This window comes from Caretta caretta, chromosome 3 (assembly GCF_965140235.1).
Source record: "Caretta caretta isolate rCarCar2 chromosome 3, rCarCar1.hap1, whole genome shotgun sequence".
In the NCBI taxonomy this organism is placed as follows: domain Eukaryota; kingdom Metazoa; phylum Chordata; order Testudines; family Cheloniidae; genus Caretta; species Caretta caretta.
In genome coordinates this window covers 52,664,981-52,692,915 of record NC_134208.1, presented here as the reverse complement: position 1 = coordinate 52,692,915, position 27,935 = coordinate 52,664,981, and the positions used below count along the sequence as shown (strand labels likewise).

General features: G+C 42.9%; 1 protein-coding gene across 1 annotated transcript in view; it reads left to right on the top strand.

Moving 5' to 3' along the window:
- Positions 1–27,935, top strand: part of LOC125634897 (protein eyes shut homolog) — a 411,142-nt gene that overhangs the window by 331,469 nt on the left and 51,738 nt on the right. Inside the window, exon 7 of the mRNA XM_075126511.1 lies at positions 9,552–9,711. Coding sequence (XP_074982612.1) covers positions 9,552–9,711 — 160 coding nt within the window. The remainder of the gene's footprint in view (positions 1–9,551; positions 9,712–27,935) is intronic.

The window sequence follows — 27,935 nt, the reverse complement described above, 5'->3', positions numbered from 1 at the left end:
CCTAGATGGATCCATTTAATAACCTATAACATCCAGATGGAATCGGGGCTTAAAGTCAGATAAAACCCTCAACCCCTTCTCCAGAAGTTGAGGGAACTCATGAAGCAAGTACTCCAATCAATGCTAGAGCTGGGAGTGATTGAAGAATCATTCAGCAACTGGAAAAGCCCCGTAATGCTGTTCCCTAAACCTGATAGGTTTTGTATTGATTTTCAAATGGTGAACGCAGTGTCAAAAATTTATATATATCTGATGCCACACATTGATGAACTACTTGACCATCTAGGAGAAGTGGAGTACATCACCACTCTTGATCTGAACAAGGGATATTGGCAGATTGCCCTCACACCAGAATCCAGGGAAAAGTCAGCTTTTTCCACTCTCTGTGGCTCTTTCAGACAATGCCTTTTAATGTCTAATGGACTGGATTTTCCAACCCCATAGCAAGTATGCTGCTGTGTGGTCTACAGTCAAAACTGGCAGTACCCCCTAAAACACATGATGGACATGTTACAATCACTCAAGGAGGTTTACCTGGAAGCAAATCCTGTTAAATGTCACCTCAGCAAGGAAGAGGCAACCCTGGGTCAATAAGGTCAAGGTCCTCCAGACTTGCCCTATACCTTTCTTGAGGTAACTGGGCCTCCCCAAGGAAATGAAAAAGTCAGTGCCTGTGCCTGCAGCCAATGTCAGGACAGGAGAGAAAAGGAGGGAAGTTGGCTCACTTTGGGGCTGATTGGCAAAGAGGTGAGGATCCTCCTGAGAGGAGGATCACTAGTCTGCCAGCCAAGGCAGCCCCCTGGGAAGAAGCACTGTCTACCCAGCCAAGGGAGACTGTGGACAAGACACAGGAGCCTCTGGCACCTGAGGTAACCAAATGAGGGAAGCTCAGAGATATTATGGGGTTCAGCCTTACCAACTTGCAGCTGTCCCACCCAAAGGAGCCTGGGACTGTGGCAGGATGTCTCCCAAGATCCATGAGAGGGTGCTACATGAGGCATGCCACCCAGTGAATTGGACTAGAGGTGCCACACCCCAAATTGAACAGACACTGGTAGGAGTAGCCTAGGGCAGCGGATTTAGATTCTCTGCTGGGAGGGCTGCTCCCTTTTTGAGGAGTTGATGCACACAGGGCCCTGGGCTGGGAGCCAGAGGAGAGGCTGAGGGCTGGTGGAGAGGGAGAGCTACCCCCCCACACCCACCTTTAAAGACTGAGGATCCTCGATCATGTAGGGGCGTGAAAGCCAAGCACTCTAATCACTAGGCCTCCCAGACCTCCAAGCCCACATCAATGTTTTCTAAAAAGGGACCCGTAGATATTATGAACCAGCCCTTATTGCTGCCACCAACACACAGAAGAAGCATTACCTCTGCTTATCATAGAATATCAGGGTTGGAAGGGACCTCAGGAGGTCATCTAGTCCAACCCCCTGCTCAAAGCAGGGCCAAGCCCCAATTTTTGCCCCAGATCCCTAAATGGCCCCCTCAAGGATTGAACTCAGAACCCTGGGTTTAGCAGGCCAATGCTCAAACCACTGAGCTATCCCTCCCCCCAAAGCTATTACACTAGTATTAAGCTTGTACCCAACTCCTTTTAAGCCAATTGAAGAGGTTCCCTAGGGCAGAAATGTCCAGGGGAAGCTCTTCCAGCAAAGCCCAGAACTGTGAGGAGAAACAGGGTACTCTAAAGCCAGCATGACCTGAGCATGTATCCTCTTGATCTTCAGATGGGGGGTGGAATTTCTGCATATTAGACTGGACTAGACTAGCAGGGGGTAAACCTCATTTTCCTCCTTGATGCAATTTTTTTTTTTTTTTTTTTTTTGTGGGAAGGACATTAATGTTTGCCTTTGTAGGAAGAGTTGGCCCCAGGAGTTTTAGATTCCAGTGTAGCAAACCTCTATAGCTTTAAGGGAGTAGAAACAAATTATTTTACCTGTCCTTCTTTGCCACACAGTATTCACCATCTATCTAGTGCTAGTCTTCAAAAGAGCAGAGTTCTCCCTGTGGTATGACACAATAGGTCAGGATTGACCCAGTTTCTTTCTATATATTGTTGAAGGTCCATTCACATTCCATGATCTATTCTAAGCTGATGATTCAACAACCGTATTAAATCTTTTGCCAGTGCAGTTATGGAACAATTTATTGACAGCTATAGAATTATCCTGAATTTAATTTTCTTATACGGTAAAGGGTTTGAAGAGATAAGATTCATGATCTTTTTCTCATAGGGTATCATAATTAGAACTGAAGAGATTAGTGAAAGTAAGGACCTACTGAAGTAACAAAATAGTTCAGGATTGTTACTTACAATATACTATTTTTTTTTCTGTTTTTTCCCCCCATTACAATTATAAAGTGACAACTGATGTGACTTCTGCTACTTCACTTGGGAGATTATTTTACACACTAAAAGATTTCAAACAGAATTTTTTTCTTATATTCAACCTAGATTTCCTCTTTCTTAATTCTATCTGTTGATCATAGCTACCCGCCTTTAATCAATCTAAAAAAGTACATTCCTTCCTCTTTACTTGTCATTTAGCCAAAAAGTACATGCTGAGGTCTTTAAATCTTTCCTCATAAATCAGTTCCTTCACACTCTATGTTGAACACACTCAGGAAGGAAACAGCAAAGGAATAGGGACATAACTGATCTTGCATTTGTTGCATAAGAAAAAATAAAGAAACATATATAAATAAAAAAAAAAGTGGGACCAGGGAGTGGAAAGAAACATAAAGCATAATTTTAAAAAACCAAACACATAGTACCAAAGTGATGTTACACTTGCTTGATAATCTGTTTTTTTTTTTTTTTTTGGTTTTTTGTTCAGATGTTGTTTTGGTACACTTTGAAAGTATCAGTACCATCTTTACCTACCCTCCTCCGACACACACACACACACACACAGACACACGCTTGTCCCTTCACTTTGTGGATCAACTTACTCCTGGCAATTAAAAACAACAAAAACCCCTGTATTTCTCAGCTTTCCAGTAGACCCACCAATATGCTGCTGCTGTTAGAGATTTTTATAATAAAAAAAGGGGGTAAAAAGTGAATTTACTGCTGGTGAAAGGTGCTTGCTTGAGAGCCCTGGGACTTGGTGTCCTGTATTTATTGACAAAACAGATGCAGCATGGAAGCACTGTTTCAAGCTTCCATACACTGCTTTGACAATTTTACTCATGCCAGAACTGAAGAAGCCACTTTTCTGAATGAAAGGGTAGCATTGCTTTCATGTTGATTCAGTCTTTGGCATTTTGTCCGCCACTGTGATGATGGCTTTGATTGTATGGAGACAAGCCCAAGGAACTGGGCCGAGACCAGGTGAGTTTCTTTGAAGAAAGACCTTTCTTGAAAAATGGGATTTGGTGGTATGTCTAGGAAAAGAAGACTTGGGGTTTTATTCTTCTTTGGCTGTTTGGGTAAAACTACTGATAATAGTGCTCCTACATATTACCCCAAATACCAATTTTTGTAGGAAAAAAATCATTTAAAGAAAACTTTCCTGCGATGCAACTGAATGGAATACATCTGTGTTTGCCAACCGGGGTGCTGTCAGGCCTGAATAGGTGTGATGTGGAATTTTTTAAAAAAACCACATATGAGAACAAAATTTTATTTTAATTACTGTCAGAGCCAGATCACATTCTGTACTTTTGCTCTCTGGGAGGAGGCCCCTTTCAAAGATTATGCATGTATCACATTACATTACATAAAGCACGGTTAAGAGGGATAAAGCTAAACAAAGATGACATGCCCTGATGAATGCAAAGTACTGCAATGAGCCTTTGATAATGATGACTCACACAAAAAAGACACTGAATAGAAGGCTAAGTTTTATAGTTACATTTGACTTGAGGTAAAAGCCAGAATGAGCCAGACCTGGAACACCATTATAATTAATTATATTGCATTTAAAAACAATAGAGAAAGTGATACACACTTGGGAAGACTATTTTGGGAATGAGAAGAAACAATTAATTATTAATTGCTTTACATCCGAAAATATTATTCTCAAGTCCATGTCACTTTCTCCACTGAGCATGCTTTTGTCCAGAGTTCTTATATTTAGCTTTGTTAGTTGAAAATATTAATTCTGGCATAAAAGACAGATTGTGATCTAATGTTAGCCACCATGGTTGTTTTGATTTTAACCCTACTAGCCTCAATCTGGATTGGTTCATGAATATTCATAAGACAAAATTAAGAGTGGCCTGTGATAGACACAATATTACACTACGCTCTTGTGAACTTAACATTATGGGAGACAAGTGGTAGTCAGTGTGTTTTTCAAAACTTAGAAATCTCAAAAGTTACAGCATTGAATTTCAAATTTATTGTGATGGGGCAAAGCCAGGTGGCTATGGGAAAGTAGTGAGAAACAGGTATGTTAGCCCCAGGCTAAACAAATCCCTGTTACCATGGTAACCATGGCAGTTGCTCCAGGTTAATCAAGACAATGGGAGCCAATTAAGATCCTTCCAGAAAGCAGTGGAGACAGCTAGGTTCATCGGGACACCTGAAGCCAATCAGGGCCTGGCTGAAACTAGTTAAAAACGTCCTGGTTAGTCAGGTGGGGGGTGCATGTCAGGAGCTGTGGGAGGAAGTTGCGCTGATGGAGAGACTAAGCAGTACACACCATATCAGGCACAAAGAAGGAGGCTCTGAGGTAAGGGTGAAGTGGATCTTGAGGAAGTAGGGGCTGCTGTGGGGAAGTAGCCCAGGGAATTGTACACATCCTATTTCTAAAAAGTCAGCTACCATAGCTGATACTATTAGGGTCCCTGGGCTGGAGCCTGGAGTAGAGGGCAGGCCTGGGCTCCCCGCTTTGCCCCCTGATTAATCACTTTGACTGGGAGACAACAGAGACTGTGCAAGGGAGGATAGCTTCTCCTCATCTCCGTCGGTGGCTTATGATGAAAATGGCTCAGTAGGCTGTGACCCTTGCCGCTAGAGAGAGAAGGGCTACGTGAAGGCTGAGAGTGAGCCTCTGAGGCTAGCAAAATCCCTCAGGAAACATGGGACCCACGGAGTCAAGGTCAGAGCTTTGTCACATTATAGAGAAATATTTGAAGAAAAAAGATTTTGGCAGTTCCACATCTACTTGCAGTGATGAAGCTGAACGTGAAACTAAGAATGTGAAAGTGATGAACCAACACTTCTGTGAGAGCTATCTGCAATATGGATTTTCATCTACAGCGGAAGAATCTTGCATTCTTCTACAATGTCTTTTCGTGCAGGGAGAAACTTTCAAACCATGCCAAGGTGCTAGGTAAATTAAAATGACACCTGACAAGCAAACATTCATCTCTTGCCTAGAAGGACATAATTTTTTAAAGTGTTTGAGGAATCAGAATTAAAAGCATGCATGACTGATGGTAGACTGTGCACTTGTTTCTGACAAAACACTGGAAGCAAGTTATGTGGTCACTAAGCTTGTAGCCAAGGTAAAAAAGCCACATACAATCACAGAGACATTAATTTTACCAGCATGCAAATAAATTGTGAGAGCAATATTACGTACATATACAGTCAAGGAAATTGAAAAACTTCCCCTTTCTGATAATACAATAAGTTGCCGCACTGGTGACATATCTGGTGATATTGAGATGGTGCTCTGAGAAAAAAGAAAACGAAGCAGAAAATTTGCATTGTAGCTTGATGAATTGACAGATATCATTGGCCATGCTCAACTGTGGGCTAATGTAAAGGATTTGACAGAGATAGTATCAAAGAAATTTTTTGTTTTGTAAAGAAATACTAGGTCATACAACCGGAGAGGAAATATTCAGTGTGACAACAGCCTACCCTGAGAAAGGAGAACTTACTGGAAAATTGTATCAGTGTTTGCACTGATTGGATAGCCTCGAGGGACAAAATGAACGGGTCATTGACCCTTTGTAATCAGGGTCAGTAAACAAAACCCAGACATGTTGGTGACTCACTGTTTCCCGCACTGTGAAGCTTTTATTGCCAAAACATTGCCGGAAGAACTGTCTTTACTGTTAGATGGAGCAGTAAAGATAGTGAACTTTATAAAATTGTGACCCTTAAAGTCATATTTTTTCTCCTTGCTGTGTAAGGAAATGGGAGCAAAGCACCGCAATTTACTTTTGCATACTGAAGTATGCTGAATTTCCCATGTAAAAGTTCTCTTATGCTTGTATGAGTTGAGAGAGGAGGTCAAAATGTTCTTAACCTTAGAGAAATCAGTGTACACTGATCACTGTTGTGGCATGGGGCACAAACGTTGCCTAAGTGACATATATTCTTCCACTTCAATGAACTGAACAGGAAAATGCAAAGTAGAAATGAGCATCTTCGCTCCAGCAAAGATAAATGGCATAGGTTTAGGTCTAAGTTAGCCCTCTGATTTGAAAAAGTAGCAATATGGAACAATACAGATACTGCCCCTTGGCAAATGCACCATATCCTGGTAGTGGAATTTTGGTCAACGCCATTTCTGAGCATTTGGAAAGTCTGGAAGAAAAATTCAGTTAATATTTTTCTTCAATTAATATAGAAGATTTTGACTTGGTCTGAGATCCTTGGCATTGCTCTGCAATGCCAAGTGCTAAGAATGTTACAATAACAGCTCAAGGTCAGCTTGCCAAATTAAGAATGGACCACACTTTGAAAATAAAGTTCAATGATATGCCTTTGGACTCTTTCTGATTCAAAGTGGGAGGTGAATATCCTGTAATCTCTGACCATGCTATCTCCGTTCTGTTTCTCTTTTCAACAACATACCTGTGCGAGTTAAGTTTTTCAAGCCTGACTTACATCAAGAACAAGCAAAGAGAGCGTCTGAGGTCAGTGGAGCAAGATATCAGAGTGGCACTGTCAACATTTCCTCCCAGGAATAAACAACTGTGTGCATCAAGACAAGCTCTGATGGCCTATTAAACATTTCTTTTTGTTATTTATTTATTTATTTTTCTATAATTTGTGGTCACTCATCGCAGACTGCGATTCACAGTGTGCAGCATTGCTATATTCATCAATTTCAGGGCATCGTGTCTGCGTTCCATTCCATGTCAGATAGCGCTAGGTTTGGATGTCTGACTTGGAGTTTGCCATTTGATGTTGCTCACTTCCAAAGCTATATAAAAGAAGTGCCTCAAAGATGAAAAGGTAATTCCATAAGTCTTGATGCAAAATAATATCATTAGCTGATGTTTCTTGATTGGTACAATTTTTGTATTATTTGTTGTTCATCATATAATAAAACAGTTTATTTTTTAATTTGGCATCTTGTTGGTGTGAATGGTGTGAGTCAGCTGAAAATATTTGTCACAGTCTATAAATTAAAAGCAGGACCAATAATAAATTAAATTAAAGATGTTAGATTATAATATCATTAACTTCATTGTACAGACTGTGAATGGCAAGGGTGGTAAACAGCTTAAACTAAGGCAATAAGAATCATAGAATCATAGAACATCAGGGTTGGAAGGGACCTCAGGAGGTCATCTAGTCCAACCCCCCGCTCAAAGCAGGACCAATCCCCAACTAAATCATCCCAGCCAGGGCTTTGTCAAGCCTGACCTTGAAAACTTCTAAGGGAGGAGATTTCACCACCTCCCTAGATAATGCATTCCAGTGTTTCACCACCCTCTTAATGAAAAAGTTTTTCCTAATATCCAACCTAAACCTCCCCCACTGCAACTTGAGACCATTACTCCTCGTTCTGTCATTAGCTCCCACTGAGAACAGTCTAGATCCAAGAGAGTGAGTTCATTTGGAGACAATATGGTAGTGTGCCTCAAAATAAGTAAAGGTGTGTCACATCAGAGAAAAGGTTGAGAACCACTGGGATAGACTAACCTATAGAGTAAATTATACTTTCTAACAGTTTCCTGTACTTTCTGTAATGAGTGGCACAGGTAGTGGTATGTGTAGTTAAGGCTACCTAACGCTTTCCTTTATAAGATCCTGTTTTAAGTAGCTCATAACTTTGTCAAACTTTAACCATTGAGGCTGAAATTTTCCATGCAGGGTATCTACCTCGGGCTGCATTTTTAAGGAAAGTTTCAGTAAAAACAATTTAGCTATTACTACGATCAAGGTTAGGGAAAAATATGTTGCTTCACCCATGTAGATCCTTACTACTACTGCATGCTTTGGAGTAGGGACTTGAAATATGGCAGAGGGATGACCTTGCTGTCAGGGATATGTTTATTGCCATTCCTGTGAAAACCTGCTTAAATTTGGCCCAATTACAAATCTCAGAAAAACTGTAGTTTACACATGCTCAGTAGACGCTTGTTTATGTTTGGCAGCTCCATTCTCCAATGTTTGCGAAGCACTCAGATTCTACAGTGACGGCACCATAGAAAAGACTTTAAGGAAATTAATAATTTTATCTTCAGTGCAGTAAATAAAGGTGTGTGGTAAATAAGGCCTGGGGCCACACGGTGAAATATGAATATAAAAAGAAATATTGCCTGGCTGCTTCTTTAGTGAGCACTGAATGAGGCAGGAGGGCTGTGGAAAAAGTAGTAGGTGATCATGTAATTAAAGACTGTATCATAATAGAGATGCACAAAGGGGCTTAATTAAAGTTGCACATGCATCCCTTATTTTGTCATTTCCTGACTTCTGAGTGCTTAAGTTTGCGACCTTAATAATATCCTTTTTAAAATATGGTGTCTCTGAGTGGGGTGTTTTGTTATTTATGTAATTTATTTTTTTAGGTTGTGGTGATACCCAAAGTGTGCTAGGTGCCTTCCAAACTTAGTCCTTGCCTCAAAGATTGCACAGTATAAAAAGACAAAAGATATGTCAATATTTTTCTATCATATGTTACCTCTTTCAGCCCTTTCTATAGTATGTTTAGTCCTTAGCAGTGTTTGCAATATCTCCTAGTTTGTAATATTCTCTGAATGTGATTGTGGTATTAAACCCTACCTCCACATCATTAAGAAAGATGTTAAATAAAACTGAGACTAACAAGAAGGGTGGGAAATGGATGTAATATTAAAGAAAAATCACTTCTGATGACACTAAATGAGTTATTTTGACATAAATCTTATCTACAAAACACAACTTACTTTAGTTTTTTTTTTTTTTAAATCCTTGTTAATATCTCCTTTACGCTAAAATCCTGGTTTCTCTCAACACAGCAAAGATAGCCTTTCACCCTCCAACACCATTATATTTCCCCAGCTGCAAATATTTTCCCATCCTCCAGAGTGATTTATTTATATATATATATAAACCACAGCCAAGTGATCTTCTGTAGCTGAGCCTTTTTGCTTCTGAAGGTAGCTCCTATCTGCACTCCCTCAGCCCCACTGATTTAGTCCCAGCTATGTTTATAACCCTGCCCCTTACCCTTACTTACTCACTTTCCCAACATCCAGGTTAGTAAATGTGTTCTTCATGTTGAGTCAGGTGTGTGTACCTCTGTAACTGCATGTGTATGTTATATCTTTAGCTGGGTGCAAACACCCAATGTTTCATTATGCTGTTACTTTGGTGCATAATGTTAGATAAAATATCTGCAAATTTTTTCAGTGTTTTGTTTCCTTATTTCTAGTGTCTCTGTGCTCCTGGATGGACAGGGGAATTCTGCCAATCTGTTGAAAATGCATGTTTAATTTACCCTGACAATTGCTACAATGGAGCTACTTGTATCGATATGAGCCAATCGAATGAGCAACCACAGTTTCAATGCCTGTGTCTTCATGGTTTCACAGGTAAGGAGGGACTTAAAGTGCATGTAAAGATTTGCATTCTAATGAAACATTATAGCACTGATCAGAAATAATAGTTAAACTTAATGTTCCTTTCCTTATAATCAAAGCATAAGAATTGTGGATTTCACATCTTTAAAGTCAATGAAATGAAAAGCTTAAAAGAGAGATAATTTTATGCTAGTTTGATAAATGAGTTTTAAAAGTAGCTGCCCTCTTATAAGAACATAAAGAATAAAGGTATGCGTGAGGGGGTAAAAATTGGCTTTCACTCAAAACAAATTATGATATTAATTTTTTTTGTCATTATCTGTTTAATCCCTGAAGTACCCATTTCAGGTTGTAATATGACAAAACTCCCATTCACTGCAAAGGGTGCAAAATCTGTGTCTTAGTTTCCAGTTAGCAATTTCATTTACTCAAAAAATCAAGATAAATTTAGTCCAGTTCCCCTTTTATTCACCCTAGAATACTCTAATGACCTGTTCTGCCTCTTACCCTTACTTGTATCGAGGTGGAATCTCAGGATTCTTCCACTCTTAGACCAGGATCCAGCTACACTACCCAGTATATACTGGCCACTCATCATTCTGCATGTCTGACTGGGTTTTGGAAGCCTGTGAGTCCCCCTGTTAGGAACCAGTGACCAATAATAAATTGACTAACTTCCTTCTTAAAATAAAGTATTTTTATTGAAAAGTTGGAAGACATCATTCCAGGGGGTGGATACAGCTAGCAGTCTAATGCATAAATAATCTCATTTAAACTGATGTTTAAATATAAGATAAGTTAGATAGTATAACGGAGTTCTCGGGGTGCAACCGAGAATTGGGGTACTGCTGTGTCCTCTTAACTCTCTAACCTAGGCTGTCTCTCACAATGCTTTGCTAGTAACAAGCAGCAAACCCCCACAGGCACGGTTATCACTTAGCACAACATGTGGAGCCCAATGTCCAGATAAATTGTGTGAATGCTCCCTGAGCCTCTCACGGACCATAAAGAGAAAGACACCAGCAAATCAAGCCCCTAGCCCTGTACCCCAGAACTGATCTTGCCCTGTTCAGAAGCTTAACCAGTGTAAGTTCATTACCCAGACTGCCCCTCCCTCAATGTGGAGAGGACACGCACTAGCCTTTGTAACCCGAGTTGAGATTTTCCAAGCACTTCAACCAAACCACACTGTTTTAGTAAAATATAAAACAGATTTATTAACTACAGAAAGATAAATTTTAAGTGATTATAAGTGGTAGGCACAAAAGGTCAGAGATAGTTACCAAAGAAAATAAAAGGTAAGTGCATAGTCTAAATCTTAAACGCTGTTAAACTAGGCAGTATTTGGGATCAAACAGTTTTTCTCTTTTTATATCCTCAGTCCATATGCCTCAAAAACAGTAGCCCAGATATGTCCTGGTGGACTTTGCTGAGTCACAAGAGTAGTGCAATCCCCTATTGTATGATGCGTGTGCAGCCCTTTTACAGCATTGTATATCCCTCGATTGCAACTCCCCGCTGATTAATGGTCATTTAACACTCTCCTAGGAGTGGGATACCTCCTTTGTTGTCCCTGGAGAACTAGCAGAGGAGACTCTCAAACTTACAACATATTTCAGTAACAATCATACAGCAAAATTTCATAACTTCATATACACTAATGATATACATATTTTGACTGAACAATGGGTTTCAGCAGATCATGACTTTTCATAAGATATCTGATATGGCATCCTTTGTATGAAATATCTCATAATTATATGACAGGAGTGAATATGGGGTTTCCAGGGTCCTGCTTTCAGGTGCAGAGCACCACAGGTAAGTTTTCCGCTTAATTTATAGGAATAGTACAGAACAGAATCAATTTATATTCTCCTACTAAGCTCAGATCTTCATCTGTGTGTTTCTGGTTCCCCTATCTCACAAGAAAATGAGATTTAAGAAAGCTCCTCTTTCTTTGTGGGCATCTGGACTTAGTTACTATAATGTTCAATAGTTATATTGTTTTAGATCTTGGGTATGAGGTATCCTGGAGCCTAAGACTGTTTTATCCCAGTTGAATGGCACATCCAACAGGACCTGGTTCATTGTTTGGGAAAACAGACCTGTTCAGTGTCAATGACTTGTAATCATTGGCATGATCATTGTTTCTCCCTTGTGGGTAAGGGTGTTGAAACTGTCGGATCCTGTTTCCTAGTCTAGCGTGCAATCTTAAAAGTCAAGCAATCACTTATGGTCCTATTTCACCACAGGGCCTAATTTTGCAATATGCCGAGCAACTTCAGCAAGATCCAGAGAATCTCTTCACTACCATTAAGGCGAGTTGGGAGTGCAGGGTGCTTAAAACCTTGAAGTATTAGCCTTATGAACTGTACTTAACCCAGCAAAAAGAAACAAGTTCAGACTATGCCCAGGAGAGCATTGCAGGATTTTTATTCTAAAAATGTAGGCAGACTATTTTATAATATGAGACTTCCTATTTTTAGCACATTTATTCTGATGAAGTTTCATCATTCTGTTGTTAGGATAAGATCAACAAGAGAATCCTAGCTCAATAGTGCCTTTTTTTTTAAGTTAAACAGTTAATTATTCAAATAATTGATACTCAATTTCAATGTGTTTTACTTTCACCTACAGTTCCCATTGAAGTCAGCCCTTCTGAAAACCAGGTCAATTTAGCTGCCTAAAACTGGAGGTAGAGTTCTAACATTTGGCAACCAAGTTTGCAAATTTTGGCCGGATCTAGTGAGACCTTATATAAGAAAATGAAAGGTCATTCGCAAAAAACCTTATGTCTAGTCAAGATCTTTATTCATCTGTACATTATGATCTGACTCGCCAAAGTTTATTTTGTTTAACAAACAAACAAAAAACAAACAAAAAACCTTTTTTCAAAGTGCTTTAATGGGAGCTGTATGTGCTCAAGACCCCTGAAAAACCATGTTGCATATTTAGCTGCCTAAATATGGCAGCTAATTTTTAAAATTTGGGCCACGAAACCATAAGGAAAATTCAAAACCTGTGAGAAGATCATTCATTTTTGCTTTTTTCCTCTTCTTTTAAGAAATTTTCATGCCATGCTTTATGCCATGGTTGGAGTGGCATATAGAGATGTTAGAGGACAGATTTTAAGCGCATATGTGGAAGCATGGAGGAAGGATGATCCTAACCTAGGTCTTGGGAGTTTCCATCTCTGCCACACACTTCCTGTGTGACTGGGCAAGTCACCTAGTCTATCTGTGCTTCAGTTTCCCATTTGTATAGTGGGGGTAATTGCATTTCCCTACCTCAAAGGGATGATTTGAGTATACATACACACTCTGTTGCTTCTGTAGGCCAAAAACATTGTGCATACCAGGGGCTGCGAGCATCCCTCCATTTTCCACATCCCAACAATCTCCCTGTGCACCACACTACCCATCTCCCTGGATTTTAAGGTGTTAAGGTTCCTCCCCCACTCTGAACGCTAGGGTACAGATGTGGGGACCTGCATGAAAACCTCCTAAGCTTATCTTTACCAGCTTAGGTCAAAACTTCCCCAATGTACAAAATATTCCACCCTTTGTCCTTGCATTGGCCACTACCACCACCAAACAAATACTGGTTACTGGGGAAGAGCTGTTTGGAAACGTCTTTCCCTCCAAATACTTCCCAAAACCTTGCACCTCACTTCCTGGACAAGGTTTGGTAAAAAGTCTCACCAATTTACCTAGGTGACTACAGACCCAGACCCTTGGATCTTAAGAACAATGAACAATCCTCCCAACACTTGCACCCCCCCTTTCCTGGGAAATGTTGGATAAAAAGCCTCACCAATTTGCATAGGTGACCACAGACCCAAACCCTTGGATCTGAGAACAATGAAAAAGCATTCAGTTTTCTTACAAGAAGACTTTTAATAGAAATAGGAGTAAATAGAAGTAAAGAAGTCCCCTCTGTAAAATCAGGATGGTAGATACCTTACAGGGTAATTAGATTCAAATCACAGAGAATCCCTCTAGGCAAAACCTTAAGTTACAAAAAAGACACACAGACAGAAATAGTTATTCTATTCAGCACAATTCTTTTCTCAGCCATTTAAAGAAATCATAATCTAACACATACCTAGCTAGATTACTTACTAAAAGTTCTAAGACTCCATTCCTGTTCTATCCCTGACAAAAGCAGCATATAGACAGACAGAGACCCTTTGTTTCTCTCCCTCCTCCCAGCTTTTGAAAGTATCTTGTCTCCTCATTGGTCATTTTGGTCAGGTGCCAGTGAGGTTACCTTTAGCTGCTTAACCCTTTACAGGGGAGAGGATTTTTCCTCTGGCCAGGAGGGATTTTAAAGGGGTTTACCCTTCCCTTTATATTTATGACACAAGGACTCACTACAACCCCCACCACCAGCTCTCTCATACCAAGGACTCTTTGTGCCCCCTCTCTGCCACATGCCAGGGGCTCTGTGTGCTACCCCTTCCTTTCATGCAAGGGGCCCCCCTTTTCCCATGCCAGGGATTCCCACCCATGGGTGGCAGGTGGAGCCCCCTATCCTGCAGCTCTGCCCCTTCCTCCCATGCCCCTCCCTCCCAGCCAGAGCCCCAAGATCCCCTGCCCCACCGCCACCCCACCCGGAGGACCCATGAGTGTCCCCCCCTGGCCTGGAGAAGCCCCGGGCCAGCCGCAGCTGCCACATGCCTCACCTCCCCAGACCCCAAGCTGCCCTGGGGTAAAACTCTCACTCTCATGAAGAAGAGATTTGCCCAATGCATACTATTCTGGGGCAGCTGAGGTGGCAGTATTTGCTACTCAGCTTCCTGGTTTCCTCAATAATCTCTCTGGAGTCCAGGGAGATTACCGATGAACCTGGGAAGCTGAATAGGACATTCCACCTCCTCATCCATCCTGGAACCTGCACAGTGCATAATATCGCAAAAACTCTCCCTCCACCCCCACCAACTCTGCAACTGGGAGTCTGGCAGCCAAGGCAGGGCCTATCATACCCGCCCATGTTCCCATCATTCTTAATTTTTTTTTTTTTCTGTCTCTGAGATAAGTCCTTCAGGGTGTCAACATTTTCCAACAGTATTTGGAGGAAGGGCAGAGCTATGATGGTTATGTTGTTATGCTGGAAAGTGTTAATGGCTGCCATCAATCAGTTCTTTGATCTATGGACAATTACAGACTTGGTTAAAGCTGATGGCTCTGCTAACAAGATGTAAAAGGCTCCAAGTTTCCCCATTTTCCACTCTGTTTTCACCAAAAGCAAAATTTCCTGTCCATTGATGCTTTTCCTAAATTTGGGGATTTCAGGTGACAGAAAGCTAGACACAGTGTTAGACCTGACTTTGCTTGGCTAATCAAAACATTGTGAGGCACTCAGATACTATGGTGATGACTCTGTAAGTATGATAGATGGAAGCAGTTCATTATTATTTCACACTTGAAACAAATTTTATTCTGTTAAAATGTTTAAAAATACCATTTCAGTCATACAGAGATATTATATTAGCCTCTTCTAGCACAGGAATATGCACAATACACTTACTGTTCCAGAAGAGAGCACTGAACCCCAAGGAAGGTTTGTCCTATTATATACGGTTTTTTAAGGTTACCTAGAGGATGCATTTAACCAGAACATACCCTGGATGCCTTTTCCTGTGCCAATCAGTTGTGGGGCTGTGCTGGTTGGCTTTGGTACCCATGCCAGACTGAAACAGAATTGCAGGTCCCTTTACTGCTAGAGCAACCTCTGAGCAGACTTTCTGCTTCCAAGTGTGTGCCCTGAGTTACACCTGCAGAAGAGGATGGACATACCAGCATAAGACAGGGATGAATCTAACCCCTTGAGTTCCATAAAGTACTTTAAACAGTCTTCATAAAACCTTCCCTGGCAAATCAGTTCTAGTTACTTGGCTATGAGCATAGACCTATGAATTTAAAACTGGCTGAGTTGGACCATTAACCTCGGGTAATGATAAATGGCAATGCACTGAGTTGGGGATACATGTCCAGTGGGGTGCCACAAGGATCGATGCTAGTTCCAATGTTGTTTAACATCTTCATTAATGATCTGGAAGCAGGATTAAACAACACATTAATCACATTCAGAGATTATACCAGCCTGGGAGATGTTTCAAATACTATTGAGGATAGAGGTACAATACAAAGGAGGTCTAAAAAGGCTAGATATATGAACAGGATATTTTTTTTTTAAATGAGTCACCTTGGGAAGAGAAAAAGCAAGCTAATACATCCATGCAAACAAAATAGAACAGAACAATAGAGTGTGAGGGAGACTCTCAGAAAACAGCCATGTACAGCTAGAGCTGAGAGTAGACAGCAAAATTTGGAGGATTTGCAAGATATAGCTGTTACAAGACATGACTTTGCAGTGCAATACTGAGAGACAGAATGAATTGGGTCTGGATACACATAGGGATTATAGCACTGCTGAAACCACATTCAGGATACTTTATGGAGTCTTAGAACCTTAAGAGAATAAATATTTCACAAAATGGAGACTTTTTCACATAAGACCAACAAAATAAACAAAGGGCTTGTGTCAGGGTTCCCTCGCCACTCTGAACTCTGGAGCACAGATGTGGGGACATGCATGAAAGATCCCCTAAACTTATATTCCACCAGCTTAGGTTAAAAACTTCCCCAAGGCATAAAATACTTTCCTTGTCCTTGGACGGTATTGCTGCCAGCACCAAGTGATTTAAACAAACATTCAGGAAGGGGCCACTTGGAGCCCTATCCCCCCAAAATATCTCCCCAAGCCCCTTCACCCCCTTTCCTGGGGAGGCTTGAGAATAATATACCAACCAATAGGTTACCAAGGTGAGCACAGACCAGACTCTTGGGTTTATAGAATACTAAAAACCAATCAGGTTCTTAAAAGAAGAACTTTATTATAAAAAAAAAAAGTAAAAAAGTAAAAAAAAAAAAAAAGAAGCACCTCTGTAAAATCAGGATGGAAGGTAATTTTACAGGGTAATAAAAAGATTTAAAACACAGATGATCCCCCTCTAGGCTCAATTTTAAAGTTACAAAACAGGAATAAACCTCCCTTTTAGCATAGGGAAAATTCGCAAGCTAAAACAAAAGATACTCTAGAGCATTTCCTTGCTTAGTTACAATTTCTGTAATTTTAGAGGTATTATTTCAGGATCATTTTAGGAGATGTTTTTTTCCTGCCCTGGTCCCTCTCTCTCTCTGAGAGGGCACACAACAAAAGAGCACAAACAAAAACCTCCCCCCGCCAGATTTGAAAGTATCTTCTTTCCCCATTAGTCCTTCTTGTCAGGTGCCAACTTGGTTAATGGAACTGATTAACCTCTTACAGGTAAGTGATTCTGTAGCTCTGGCCAGGAGGAATTTGATGTTACTGCATATATAAAGGTTGTTACCCTTCCCTTTATATTTAAGACATGCCCCCACCTGGGTGCTGGGCAGCCTGTTGCACACTAGCTGTGATTTTTTTCCGGGGAGCTCTAGGAGAAAATAGAGTTAATAAGACACATGCACCTTTAGATATACTACTGACAATATTTCCCACATTTCAAGGATGCTTTTAACCAGTTGGTTCTGGGAAACTTTCATGGGAGAGTGCATCAGCCACTTTGTTAGAAGCTCCTGAAATGTGTTGTATTTCAAAATCAAAATCTTGGAGAGCTAAACTCCACCGAAGAAATTTCTTGTTATTTTCCTTTACGGTATGAAGCCACTTCAGCGCAGCATGGTCGGTTTTCAGGTGGAAATGCCGTCCCTAAACGTATGGGCGTAGCTTTTCCAGGGCGTACACAATGGCATGACATTCCTCTTCTGTGATTGACCAGTGGCCTTCCCTCTCAGACAGTTTTTTGCTGAGAAACACGACGGGATAGAATTCTTGATCCAGTCCTTCCTGCATTAAAACTGCTCCCACAACACGCTTGGACGCATTTGTCATAACCAGGAAAGCTTTGTCAAAGTCTGGGGCCCTTAGCACAGGGTCAGATATGAGTATCACTTTAAGATGGTTAAAGGCCTACTGACACTCTTCAGTCCACTGAATTCCATTTGGCTGTTTCTTTTTGGTCAGGTCTGTCAGTGGGGCAGCGATTTGGCTGTAGTGCAGTACAAATCACATGTAATATCCGGCCAAACCTAAGAAGGATTGGACCTGTTTCTTTGACTTTGGAACAGGTCACTTTTGGATAGCATTCACTTTGGCCTGTAGAGGGTTGATAGTTCCTTGACCCACCCGGTGCCCAAGATAAGTCACTCTGTTTAGGCCTATTTGACAGTTCTTAGCCTTAACAGTAAGTTCTGCCTCCCTTATGCTCTCGAAGACTTTTTGTAGATGCTCCAGCTGTTCTGCCCATGAATCAGAAAAGATGGCCACATCATCAAGGTAGGTGAGTGCATATTCTCCCAATCCCGCTAGGAGACTATCTACACATTTTTGGAAGGTGGTGGGTGCATTTCTCAGCCTGAAAGGGAGCACATTAAATTCATACAGCCCGACATGGGTGATGAAGGCTGACCTTTCCTTGGCGGATTCGTCTAGCGGTACTTGCCAGTACCCCTTGGTTAAGTCTAAGGTAGAGATGAACTGGGCACATCCCAGTTTCTCCAATAGCTCATCTGTGTGTGGCATTGGATAGTTGTCTGGGCAAGTTACAGCATTTAGCTTATGGTAGTCCATGCAAAAGCGTATTTCCCCATCTGGTTTGGGAACTAGAACCACTGGAGATGCCCATGCACTGCCAGAGGGGCGGATTACCCCCGTCTCTAGCATGTCCTGGATCTCTCATTCTATAGCAGTTTTGGCTTGAGGAACCACCCGGTAAGGTTGGGCTCTAACTGGGCGAGCATTACCTGTCGATGGAGTGGTATGCCCGTTCAGTCAGTCCTGGGGTGGCTGAGAACATTGGCGCGTAACTAGTACACAGCTCCTTGATCTGCGGTCGCGGCATACTTCCGAGGGTGATTGAGCGGTTCACCTCTTCCATGCCACCATCACTTTTCCCTTCATAGTAGACACCTTCAGGCCACTCAGCATCATCTCCTCTTTGGGTTGTAAGCGGACAAACCTTTAATTCTCTGGAATAAAAGGGCTTTAGCGAATTAACATGGTACACTTTAGGTTTGAGGTAGGGGATGCTATGATATAGTTAACCACTCCCAGGCACTCTTGGACCATGAATGGCCCTTCCCACGATGCTTCCATCTTATGGGCCTGGAGAGCCTTCAAGACCATGACCTGGTCCCCTACTTTGAAAGAACGCTCTCTGGCATGTTTATCATACCAGGCCTTTTGCTTTTCCTGAGCATCTTTTAGGTTTTCTCTAGCAAGGACTAAAGAGGTTTGGAGGGTGTTTTGTAGGTTGTTTACAAAGTCCAGAATGTTAGTTTATGGAGAAGGTGTAAACCCCTCCCATTGCTGCTTTATCAACTGTAATGGCCCCTTAACCTCGTGGCCATACACAAGTTCAAATGGTGAAAACCCTAAACCAGTCCTAATCATTGGAGTGCTCATTTATGAATTTACATATCAAGGCCCCCCAGAGTTCCATTAAACTTCTCCACCAGGCCATTTGTTTGATGGTGGTAAGGGGTGGCAACCCAGTGGTTCACCCCATGAGCTTCCCAAAGGCTTTTCATGGTTCCTGCCAGGAAATTAGTTCCCAAATCCATAAGGATGTCGGAGGGCCAACCTACCCTGGCAAAAATGTCTGCCAATGCCTGGCACACAATTTTAGCCCTGCTTCTGGCCATTGGGTGGCAAAATCCATGAAAGTCAGTAGGAGGGACTTGATGTTACTGCATACATAAAGGTTGTTACCAGTGGTGAGCTGCAGCCAGTTCGCACCGGTTTGCTAGAACCGGTTGTTAAATTTAGAAGCTCTTTTAGAACCGTTTTTTCCATGAGGGACAACCGGTTCTAAAAGGACTTCTAAATTTAACCTGCCAAAAGTGGCGCCTTAGGCGCCGACTCCCTGGGTGTTCCAGGGCTGGAGCACCCAAGGGGAAAATTTGGTGGGTGCAGAGCACCCACTGGCAGCTCCCCGCCCCACCCCCGGCCCCAGTTCACCGCACCTCCACTCCGCCTCTGCCTCTTCCCCTGAACACGCTGCCCCGCTCTGCTTCTCTGCCCCCCTGGCTTCCTGTGAATCAGCTGTTTGTGCAGGAAGCCGGGGCAGGCTGAGGAGCAAGCAGCGGCTTCCCGCTTATGCCCAGGGAGGCGGAGGTGAGCTGGGGGAGCGGGGGGGGGGGCGTGAGGAGGGCCGCCTGCGCCACAGCAGGTAACCCAGGGGGAGGTGAACGCAGGGGAACCGCTCCCCACCCAGCTCACCTCCGCCACCCTTGGCCTGAGTGTGAAGCCGCGGCCTGTTACTCAGCCCTCCCCGGCTTCTCGCCGAACAGCTGATTCATGGGAAGCTGGGGGGAGGGGGCACGGAGAAGCAGAGCAGGGCGGTGCGTTCAGGGGAGGAGGCAGAGGCGGAGCGGAGGTGAGCTGGGGCCAGGCCCGGGGTGGGGAGCTGCCGGTGGGGGCTCTGCACCCACCAATTTTCCCCATGGGTACTCCAGCCCCGGATCACCCAGGGAGTCGGCGCCTAAGACGCCACTTTTGATGTGATCAGTGGGGGAGCGGCTGCTCCTCTTGCTCCCCCCCAGCTACGCTTTCCCATCCCTAGGAGCCAGAGGGACCTGCCGGATGCTTCCTGGGAGCTGCCCATGTAAGCACTGCTGGGACTCCCCACCTCACCCCCTGGCAGGTGCCTCTGGCTCTTAGCGGTGGGGTGGGCACCCACTACTGTGGCCCACGAGACCCTCCTGCCCAGTTCTGGTGGCAGTCAGGGGACAGGGGAGGGGGGGTGGATGGGGCAGGGTCCTGGGCAGGGAGGCATCAAGGAACTTGGGGGTTTGGATGGGGCAGTAGTACCGGGGGATAGGGGTGGGCAATGACCCCCTCGTGGGGTGAGGAGGGAACCCGTTGTTAAGATTTTGGCAGCTGATTACTGGTTGTTACCCTTCCTTTTCTATTTATGACAGCTTGGAAGACTGACTCATGAAAAAAACTTTAAGAGAACTATCTGGGCCAGATCCTCAAGTGGTGTAAATCAGTATAGTCCTATTAAATTCAGTGACGATATAGTGGCTCACACACACCAGTGATGGGTATGGCCCATTATGTGGAATATGTTTTAGCAACAAACTATCAAGGTCATGCTAGCCATCTACAAGGATTTGGAAGGCTTGACTATCAAAGAAGGAAATAAATTGTTCAGCATGGTACAAATATAACTAGGGATAATGGGATAGGATGGATTAGCCAAATTATGATGAAGACAGGAACTCCACTGAGTTTACTCTCCCCTCCATCTCTCCCTCTCTGCACTTTCAGTAGTGCTGCAGTCCAAACTCAGGCAAAACTCCCTTTGCAATCATTGGAACTGATTCTGCAATCTTTGATTACAGTGATATTTTTGCCTTTAGACAAGTACAGATCTACGGAGTTTGGGCCTTTTGTTAAGAAAGAAAATAGAGATAGAAGGGTTGGCGTTTATAAGGAAATAGTATGAATCCTAGATGTTATGGAACTCTGTCTGATATATCTGTGATGGTGTTATGATTTTTATATGTCAGTGTAATTTTGCATTATATTAGTTTACATAAACAGAAACCTGTAAATCCATAGCCATTAATGTGATAAACATTAAAGCAAACTACAGTGTCTTTAACGATGTCATGTAATGTATATTTATTCACCACAGATAGTTTTTCTTTGAAATTTGTTCATAAAGGCCAAATATACTCACTATGCAGAGCTTCAAATACAGGTCTGAAATACTAGGAAATGTAAGCATATTCAAAAATATCCAAACTCAGTGGGAACCCTTTGCTCCATTTTAAATAGACAGATTTGAATAGTGGTATCATGTTTCACTTTGAAATATCAGGTAGAGCAGTTTTACAGTCTTTGGTTTTTCATGTTAATTTTTTTGTGTGGAAATGAAGACCCAAGAAAAAAATAGGGACTTAACCTACTGTACATCACAGACTGTCTGGAGTTCCCACAAGTACAGCACTGCAATGTAAATCAACCCAATATGTTTAGTGTTCAAGAGTCTATCTTCTTTCTAAATTTTATATTGTGCCAGGCTTTTTTAACATTTTCTGTATTTTTGTACTGTTTGTCTTTATCTCCTAGTCCAAATAAGTACTGTGGATAGGAACTGGTATGATTCCATGGTATACAAGGAGAACATGAACAGACCTTGAAGAGATCCTTTTCACAAAGGAGCACAACTCCACATAGACTCAATCTATCCAGAGCACAGTATTTGTTTTAGGAATAAGAAACAACCATAAAGAGGATTTGCCTCAAAATGTGAAGGGTGGAAAAAACAGAAATCTCCCTGGGTGTATTCTGCCCTGGATGCATTCTGTTCTGACACTTTAAAAATAGTCAAAGTGAAATGAGGGCATTACCACATCTCCTTCATGATGTGATCCTGGGGGGATGTGGATTTGCAGTTCATTGGTACCTTTAGTTCAAAGGACTCCATGATATTCACCTTTTAATCTTTCTAGGTAAAAAGAAAGACTTACACCATCAGTTCTACAAAAAAGGGAAAACTGGGGCTTTGTAGAAAAATAAGCTGCTTTGTTCTTCTCTGCCTGTGGAGAGAAGGGGGCCTAAGGGTATGTCTCCACGGCAATTAAGCAGCCATTCCTGGCCCCTGTCAGCTGATTCATGCTTGCAGGGCTTGGGCTATGAGTCTCTTTAATTGCAATGTAGATGCTGGAACCTGGGCTCTGGGACCCTCCACCCTCATGGAGGGGATTCCTCCAGGTAGCACTCATCTGGTGAATATTTTACCTCTATTTTCCATATTTGTTGAGGTGGCTACATAGTCTTGGAAGGTGGAGTTTATCAACAATGCCTACTTTGAAGGCGACAATGCTAAAAATGCTATCCCTTTCAACTCAGAGAGCAGAGCTCTAAATGTTGAAAGCATCACATGCTGGAGCACATACTTCAGTGGCAATTCATCCAACATACCTACTATATGGGAAACTATAATGATACCAGGGAAGTTCTTTGACCAGTTCATACCTATGCTCTTGTACAGTGAATCAATGAAGATGTTTGCTATTACTGGCCCCAATCCTGTGAAGACTTATACAGGAGCTTAACTTTATGCAAAATGAGTAGTCCCACTGGCCAAAATTTTCAGAAAGAGGACCTAAAGTTGGGCTCTTAAATCCATATATAGGCACTTAAACGTGGGATTTACAAAAGCACCTTAATGCTTTAGGAACATAGACCCTATTGTAGTCAATGTACATATTAGTGTCATGCATAACAAATAGTCCTGTTTGGAAGCCAATCTGGGTCTTCACTTCCTCAGAATTTGGAATCTCTGGATCTGGGGATTTGGTTGGCACTCAATTCTAATAATAAATAGCAATAACAATAATTAATAATAAAAAAATTTCATAGAAAACACAAAGTTCCCTACTAAAGTAATCGGTAAATAAATCAGGGCTTGGTATCAGTGAATCTCCCTAATATTGAAAGATATTTTTTTCTCCTGAAAAAAATATTACTGAAGCTGAACTTTAAATTCTAGCTAGCAAGTTTGCATGGGATGCAATTAATTTTAACAGCAGTGAGATTATTTTAATTAAAGGATTTTTCTACTAACTAAATGAAGTGTCTAACACGCCCAATCAATTCCTGCCAATATGATTGCTCTACTCACAAGGCAAGATAGTATTTAATTAGAGGAAGCTTCTTCAAGGACAATTGGTCTACTGTGTACAACTTGAGAAAGAGCTGACATGGACTGTTTCTTTTTAGTGTCATAATCTGTGTTAGTTATGTGTATTATTATGTATAAAATTGTATCCAACTGTCACTGTGGAGAATGGCTTGCACAGCAAAAGAAAACATAAATTGTAGGATGAAATCAAAAGTAGAAAAGACATGGCTGAGAATATGTTTAAACTATTAACTAAAGAACATCTGTGTCTAATTTTATCCTTTTTGATTCTTTCCTTTTAATCACATGATTAGTAGTACACATAGCTACAACACAGATATACTTATTTTTTGGAGTTAATTAACCAACATGTATAAGCAAATACCAATCCAATTTCAATTAACAAAATACAGTTAAGTGTTGGCACTGATGAGCTGTCAAAGCTAATTCATTATAAAATTAAAATACAGAACATGACCAGTAGTTAGTGAAGGCAATTGTGTACAGGGACTGAAGGCCACAGGCAACAGACAGTACAAACCTTTAAACATATTTGCATAATTTCGTACGACTGAGTCAAATTTAAAATATCCATTACTTACTGCTTCTAATGGGAAGACCAAAAAAAAAAAAAAATCACACTTGGAAGTAGGAAGGCTTGCTAGTCATTTCTTATTTAGCTAACTAGCTAAATAATAATAAAAAACCCTGAGACAATACTGTAAGATAGCATCTGTATGTGTAGGTGTAGATTGGCTCTTTAAAAAAGTTTTCTTTTAAAACTATGTTAACTTATTTTAATGTTATAACTCCTATGACAGGATCGGGGAGCACTGGGTAAAACTTTCAACCCTAACCACTCAGTTATGGAGTCACTTGTACTTTCTCTCTGCCTTAGTACATATTCAATTGTTTATACAAAGTGGAACAACTACCAGAGGAGACATTGTGAGAGACCTGCCCTGGAACAGCCCATTGGCTAGGGCACTCTCCTGGGAGATGAGTATCTATCTAATTGCTACATCAGGCAGTAGGGGGAGTTAAAACTCAGAGCTCCCATATCTTGGGTGCGTTGTCTGACCAATGGGCGAAATATTATAAGAGAGGGCAACACCTCCTCTTTATCAGGTTTTTTTTGTTGTTGTTGTTGTTGTTTTTGTTTTTTAAAGGGCTGATCTGGTTTTGGCACCTAACTCCTGGAGAAGGTTCACAGCTCTCAATCATGAGGGTATGTCTACACTACGGAATAAGGTCAAATCTATAGAAGTCGTTTTTTTAGAAATCGGTTTTATATATTCGAGTGTGTGTGTCCCCACAGAAAATGCTCTAAGTGCATTAAGTGCATTAACTCGGCGGAGTGCTTCCACAGTACCGAGGCTAGAGTCGACTTCCAGAGCGTTGCACTGTGGATAGCTATCCCACAGTTCCCGCAGTCTCCGCTGCCCATTGGCATTCTGGGTTGAGATCCCAATGCCTGATGGGGCTAAAACATTGTTGCGGGTGGTTCTGGGTACATATTGTCAGGCCCCCCTTCCCTCCCTCCCTCCATGAAAGCAAGGGCAGACAATCGTTTCGCACCTTTTTTCCTGAGTTACCTGTGCAGACGCCATACCACGGCAAGCATGGAGCCTGCTCAGGTAACCGTCACCGTATGTCTCCTGGGTGCTGGCAGACGCAGTGCGGCATTGCTACACAGTAGCAGCAACCCATTGCCTTCTGGCAGCAGACGGTGCAGTACGACTGGTAGCCGTCCTCATCGTGTCCGAAGTGCTCCTGGCCACGTCGGCTGGGAGCGCCTGGGCAGACATGGGCGCATGGACTAAATTTGGAGTGACTTGACCAGGTCATTCTCTTTAGTCCTGCAGTCAGTCCTATTGAACCGTCTTATGGTGAGCAGGCAGGCAATATGGATTGCTAGCAGTCATACTGTACCATCTTCTGCGATGGCTAGCAGTCGTACTGTACCATCTTCTGCTGAGCAGCCATGAGATGTGGATGGCATGCAGTCCTTCTGCACCGTCTGCTGCCAGCCAAAGATGTAAAAGATAGATGGAATGGATCAAAACAAGAAATAGACCAGATTTGTTTTGTACTCATTTGCCTCCTCCCCCGTCTAGGGGACTCATTCCTCTAGGTCACACGGCAGGCACTCACAGAGAAGGTGCAGCGAGGTAAATCTAGCCATGTATCAATCAGAGGCCAGGCTAACCTCCTTGTTCCAATAAAAACAATAACTTAGGTGCACCATTTCTTATTGGAACCCTCCGTGAAGTCCTGCCTGAAATACTCCTTGATGTAAAACCACCCCCTTTGTTGATTTTAGCTCCCTGAAGCCAACCCTGTAAGCCGTGTCGTCAGTCGCCCCTCCCTCCGTCAGAGCAACGGCAGACAATCGTTCCGCGCCTTTTTTCTGTGCGGACGCCATACTAAGGCAAGCATGGAGGCCGCTCAGCTCACTTTGGCAATTAGGAGCACATTAAACACCACACGCATTATCCAGCAGTATATGCAGCACCAGAACCTGGCAAAGCAATACCGGGCGAGGAGGCGATGTCAGCGCGGTCACGTGAGTGATCAGGACATGGACACAGATTTCTCTGAAAGCATGGGCCCTGACAATGCATGCATCATGGTGCTAATGGGGCAGGTTCATGCTGTGGAACGCCGATTCTGGGCTTGGGAAACAAGCACAGACTGGTGGGACCGCATAGTGTTGCAGGTCTGGGACGATTCCCAGTGGCTGCGAAACTTTCGCATGCGTAAGGGCACTTTCATGGAACTTTGTGACTTGCTTTCCCCTGCCCTGAGGCGCATGAATACGAAGATGAGAGCAGCCTTCACAGTTGAGAAGAGAGTGGCGATAGCCCTGTGGAAGCTTGCAACGCCAGACAGCTACTGGTCAGTTGGGAATCAATTTGGAGTGGGCAAATCTACTGTTGGGGCTGCTGTGATGCAAGTAGCCCACGCAATCAAAGATCTGCTGATATCAAGGGTAGTGACCCTGGGAAATGTGCAGGTCATAGTGGATGGCTTTGCTGCAATGGAATTCCCTAACTGTGGTGGGGCCATAGACGAAACCCATATCCCTACCTTGGCACCGGAGCACCAAGCCACCGAGTACATAAACCGCAAGGGGTACTTTTCAATAGTGCTGCAAGCTCTGGTGGATCACAAGGGACGTTTCACCAACATCAACGTGGGATGGCCGGGAAAGGTACATGACGCTCGCATCTTCAGGAACTCTGGTCTGTTTCAAAAGCTGCAGGAAGGAACTTTATTCCCAGACCAGAAAATAACTGTTGGGGATGTTGAAATGCCTATATGTGTCCTTGGGGACCCAGACTACCCCTTAATGCCATGGCTTATGAAGCCGTACACAGGCAGCCTGGACAGTAGTCAGGAGCTGTTCAACTACAGGCTGAGCAAGTGCAGAATGGTGGTAGAATGTGCATTTGGACGTTTAAAGGCACGCTGGCGCAGTTTACTGACTCACTTAGACCTCAGCGAAACCAATATTCCCACTGTTATTACTGCTTGCTGTGTGCTCCACAATATCTGTGAGAGCAAGGGAGAGACGTTTATGGCTGGGTGGGAGGTTGAGGCAAATCGCCTGGCTGCTGGTTACGCGCAGCCAGACACCAGGGCAGTTAGAAGAGCACAGGAGGGCGCGGTACGCATCAGAGAAGCTTTGAAAACCAGTTTCATGACTGGCCAGGCTACGGTGTGAAAGTTCTGTGTGTTTCTCCTTGGTGAAACCCCCCGCCCCTTGGTTCACTCTACTTCCCTGTAAGCTAACCACCCTCCCCTCCTCCCTTCGATCACCGCTTGCAGAGGCAATAAAGTCATTGTTGCTTCACATTCATGCATTCTTTATTCATTCATCACACAAATAGGGGGATGACTACCAAGGTAGCCCAGGAGGGGTGGTGGAGGAGGGAAGGAAAATGCCACACAGCACTTTAAAAGTTTACAACTTTAAAATTTATTGAATGCCAGCCTTCTTTTTTTTTGGGCAATCCTCTGTGGCGGAGTGGCTGGTTGGCCGGTGCCCCCCCCCCCCCACCGCGTTCTTGGGCATCTGGGTGTGGAGGCTATGGAACTTGGGGAGGAGGGCGGTTGGTTACACAGGGGCTGTAGTGGCAGTCTGTGCTCCAGCTGCCTTTGCTGCAGCTCAACCATACACTGGAGCATACTGGTTTGGTCCTCCAGCAGCCTCAGCATTGAATCCTGCCTCCTCTCATCACGCTGCCGCCACATTTGAGCTTCAGCCCTGTCTTCAGCCCGCCACTTACTCTCTTCAGCCCGCCACCTCTCCTTCCGGTCATTTTGTGCTTTCCTGCACTCTGACATTATTTGCCTCCACGCATTCGTCTGTGCTCTGTCAGTGTGGGAGGACAGCAGAACATTTCATCTCGAGTGCGTTTTTTTTTCTTTCTAAGCTTCACTAGCCTCTGGGAAGGAGAAGATCCTGTGATCATTGAAACACATGCAG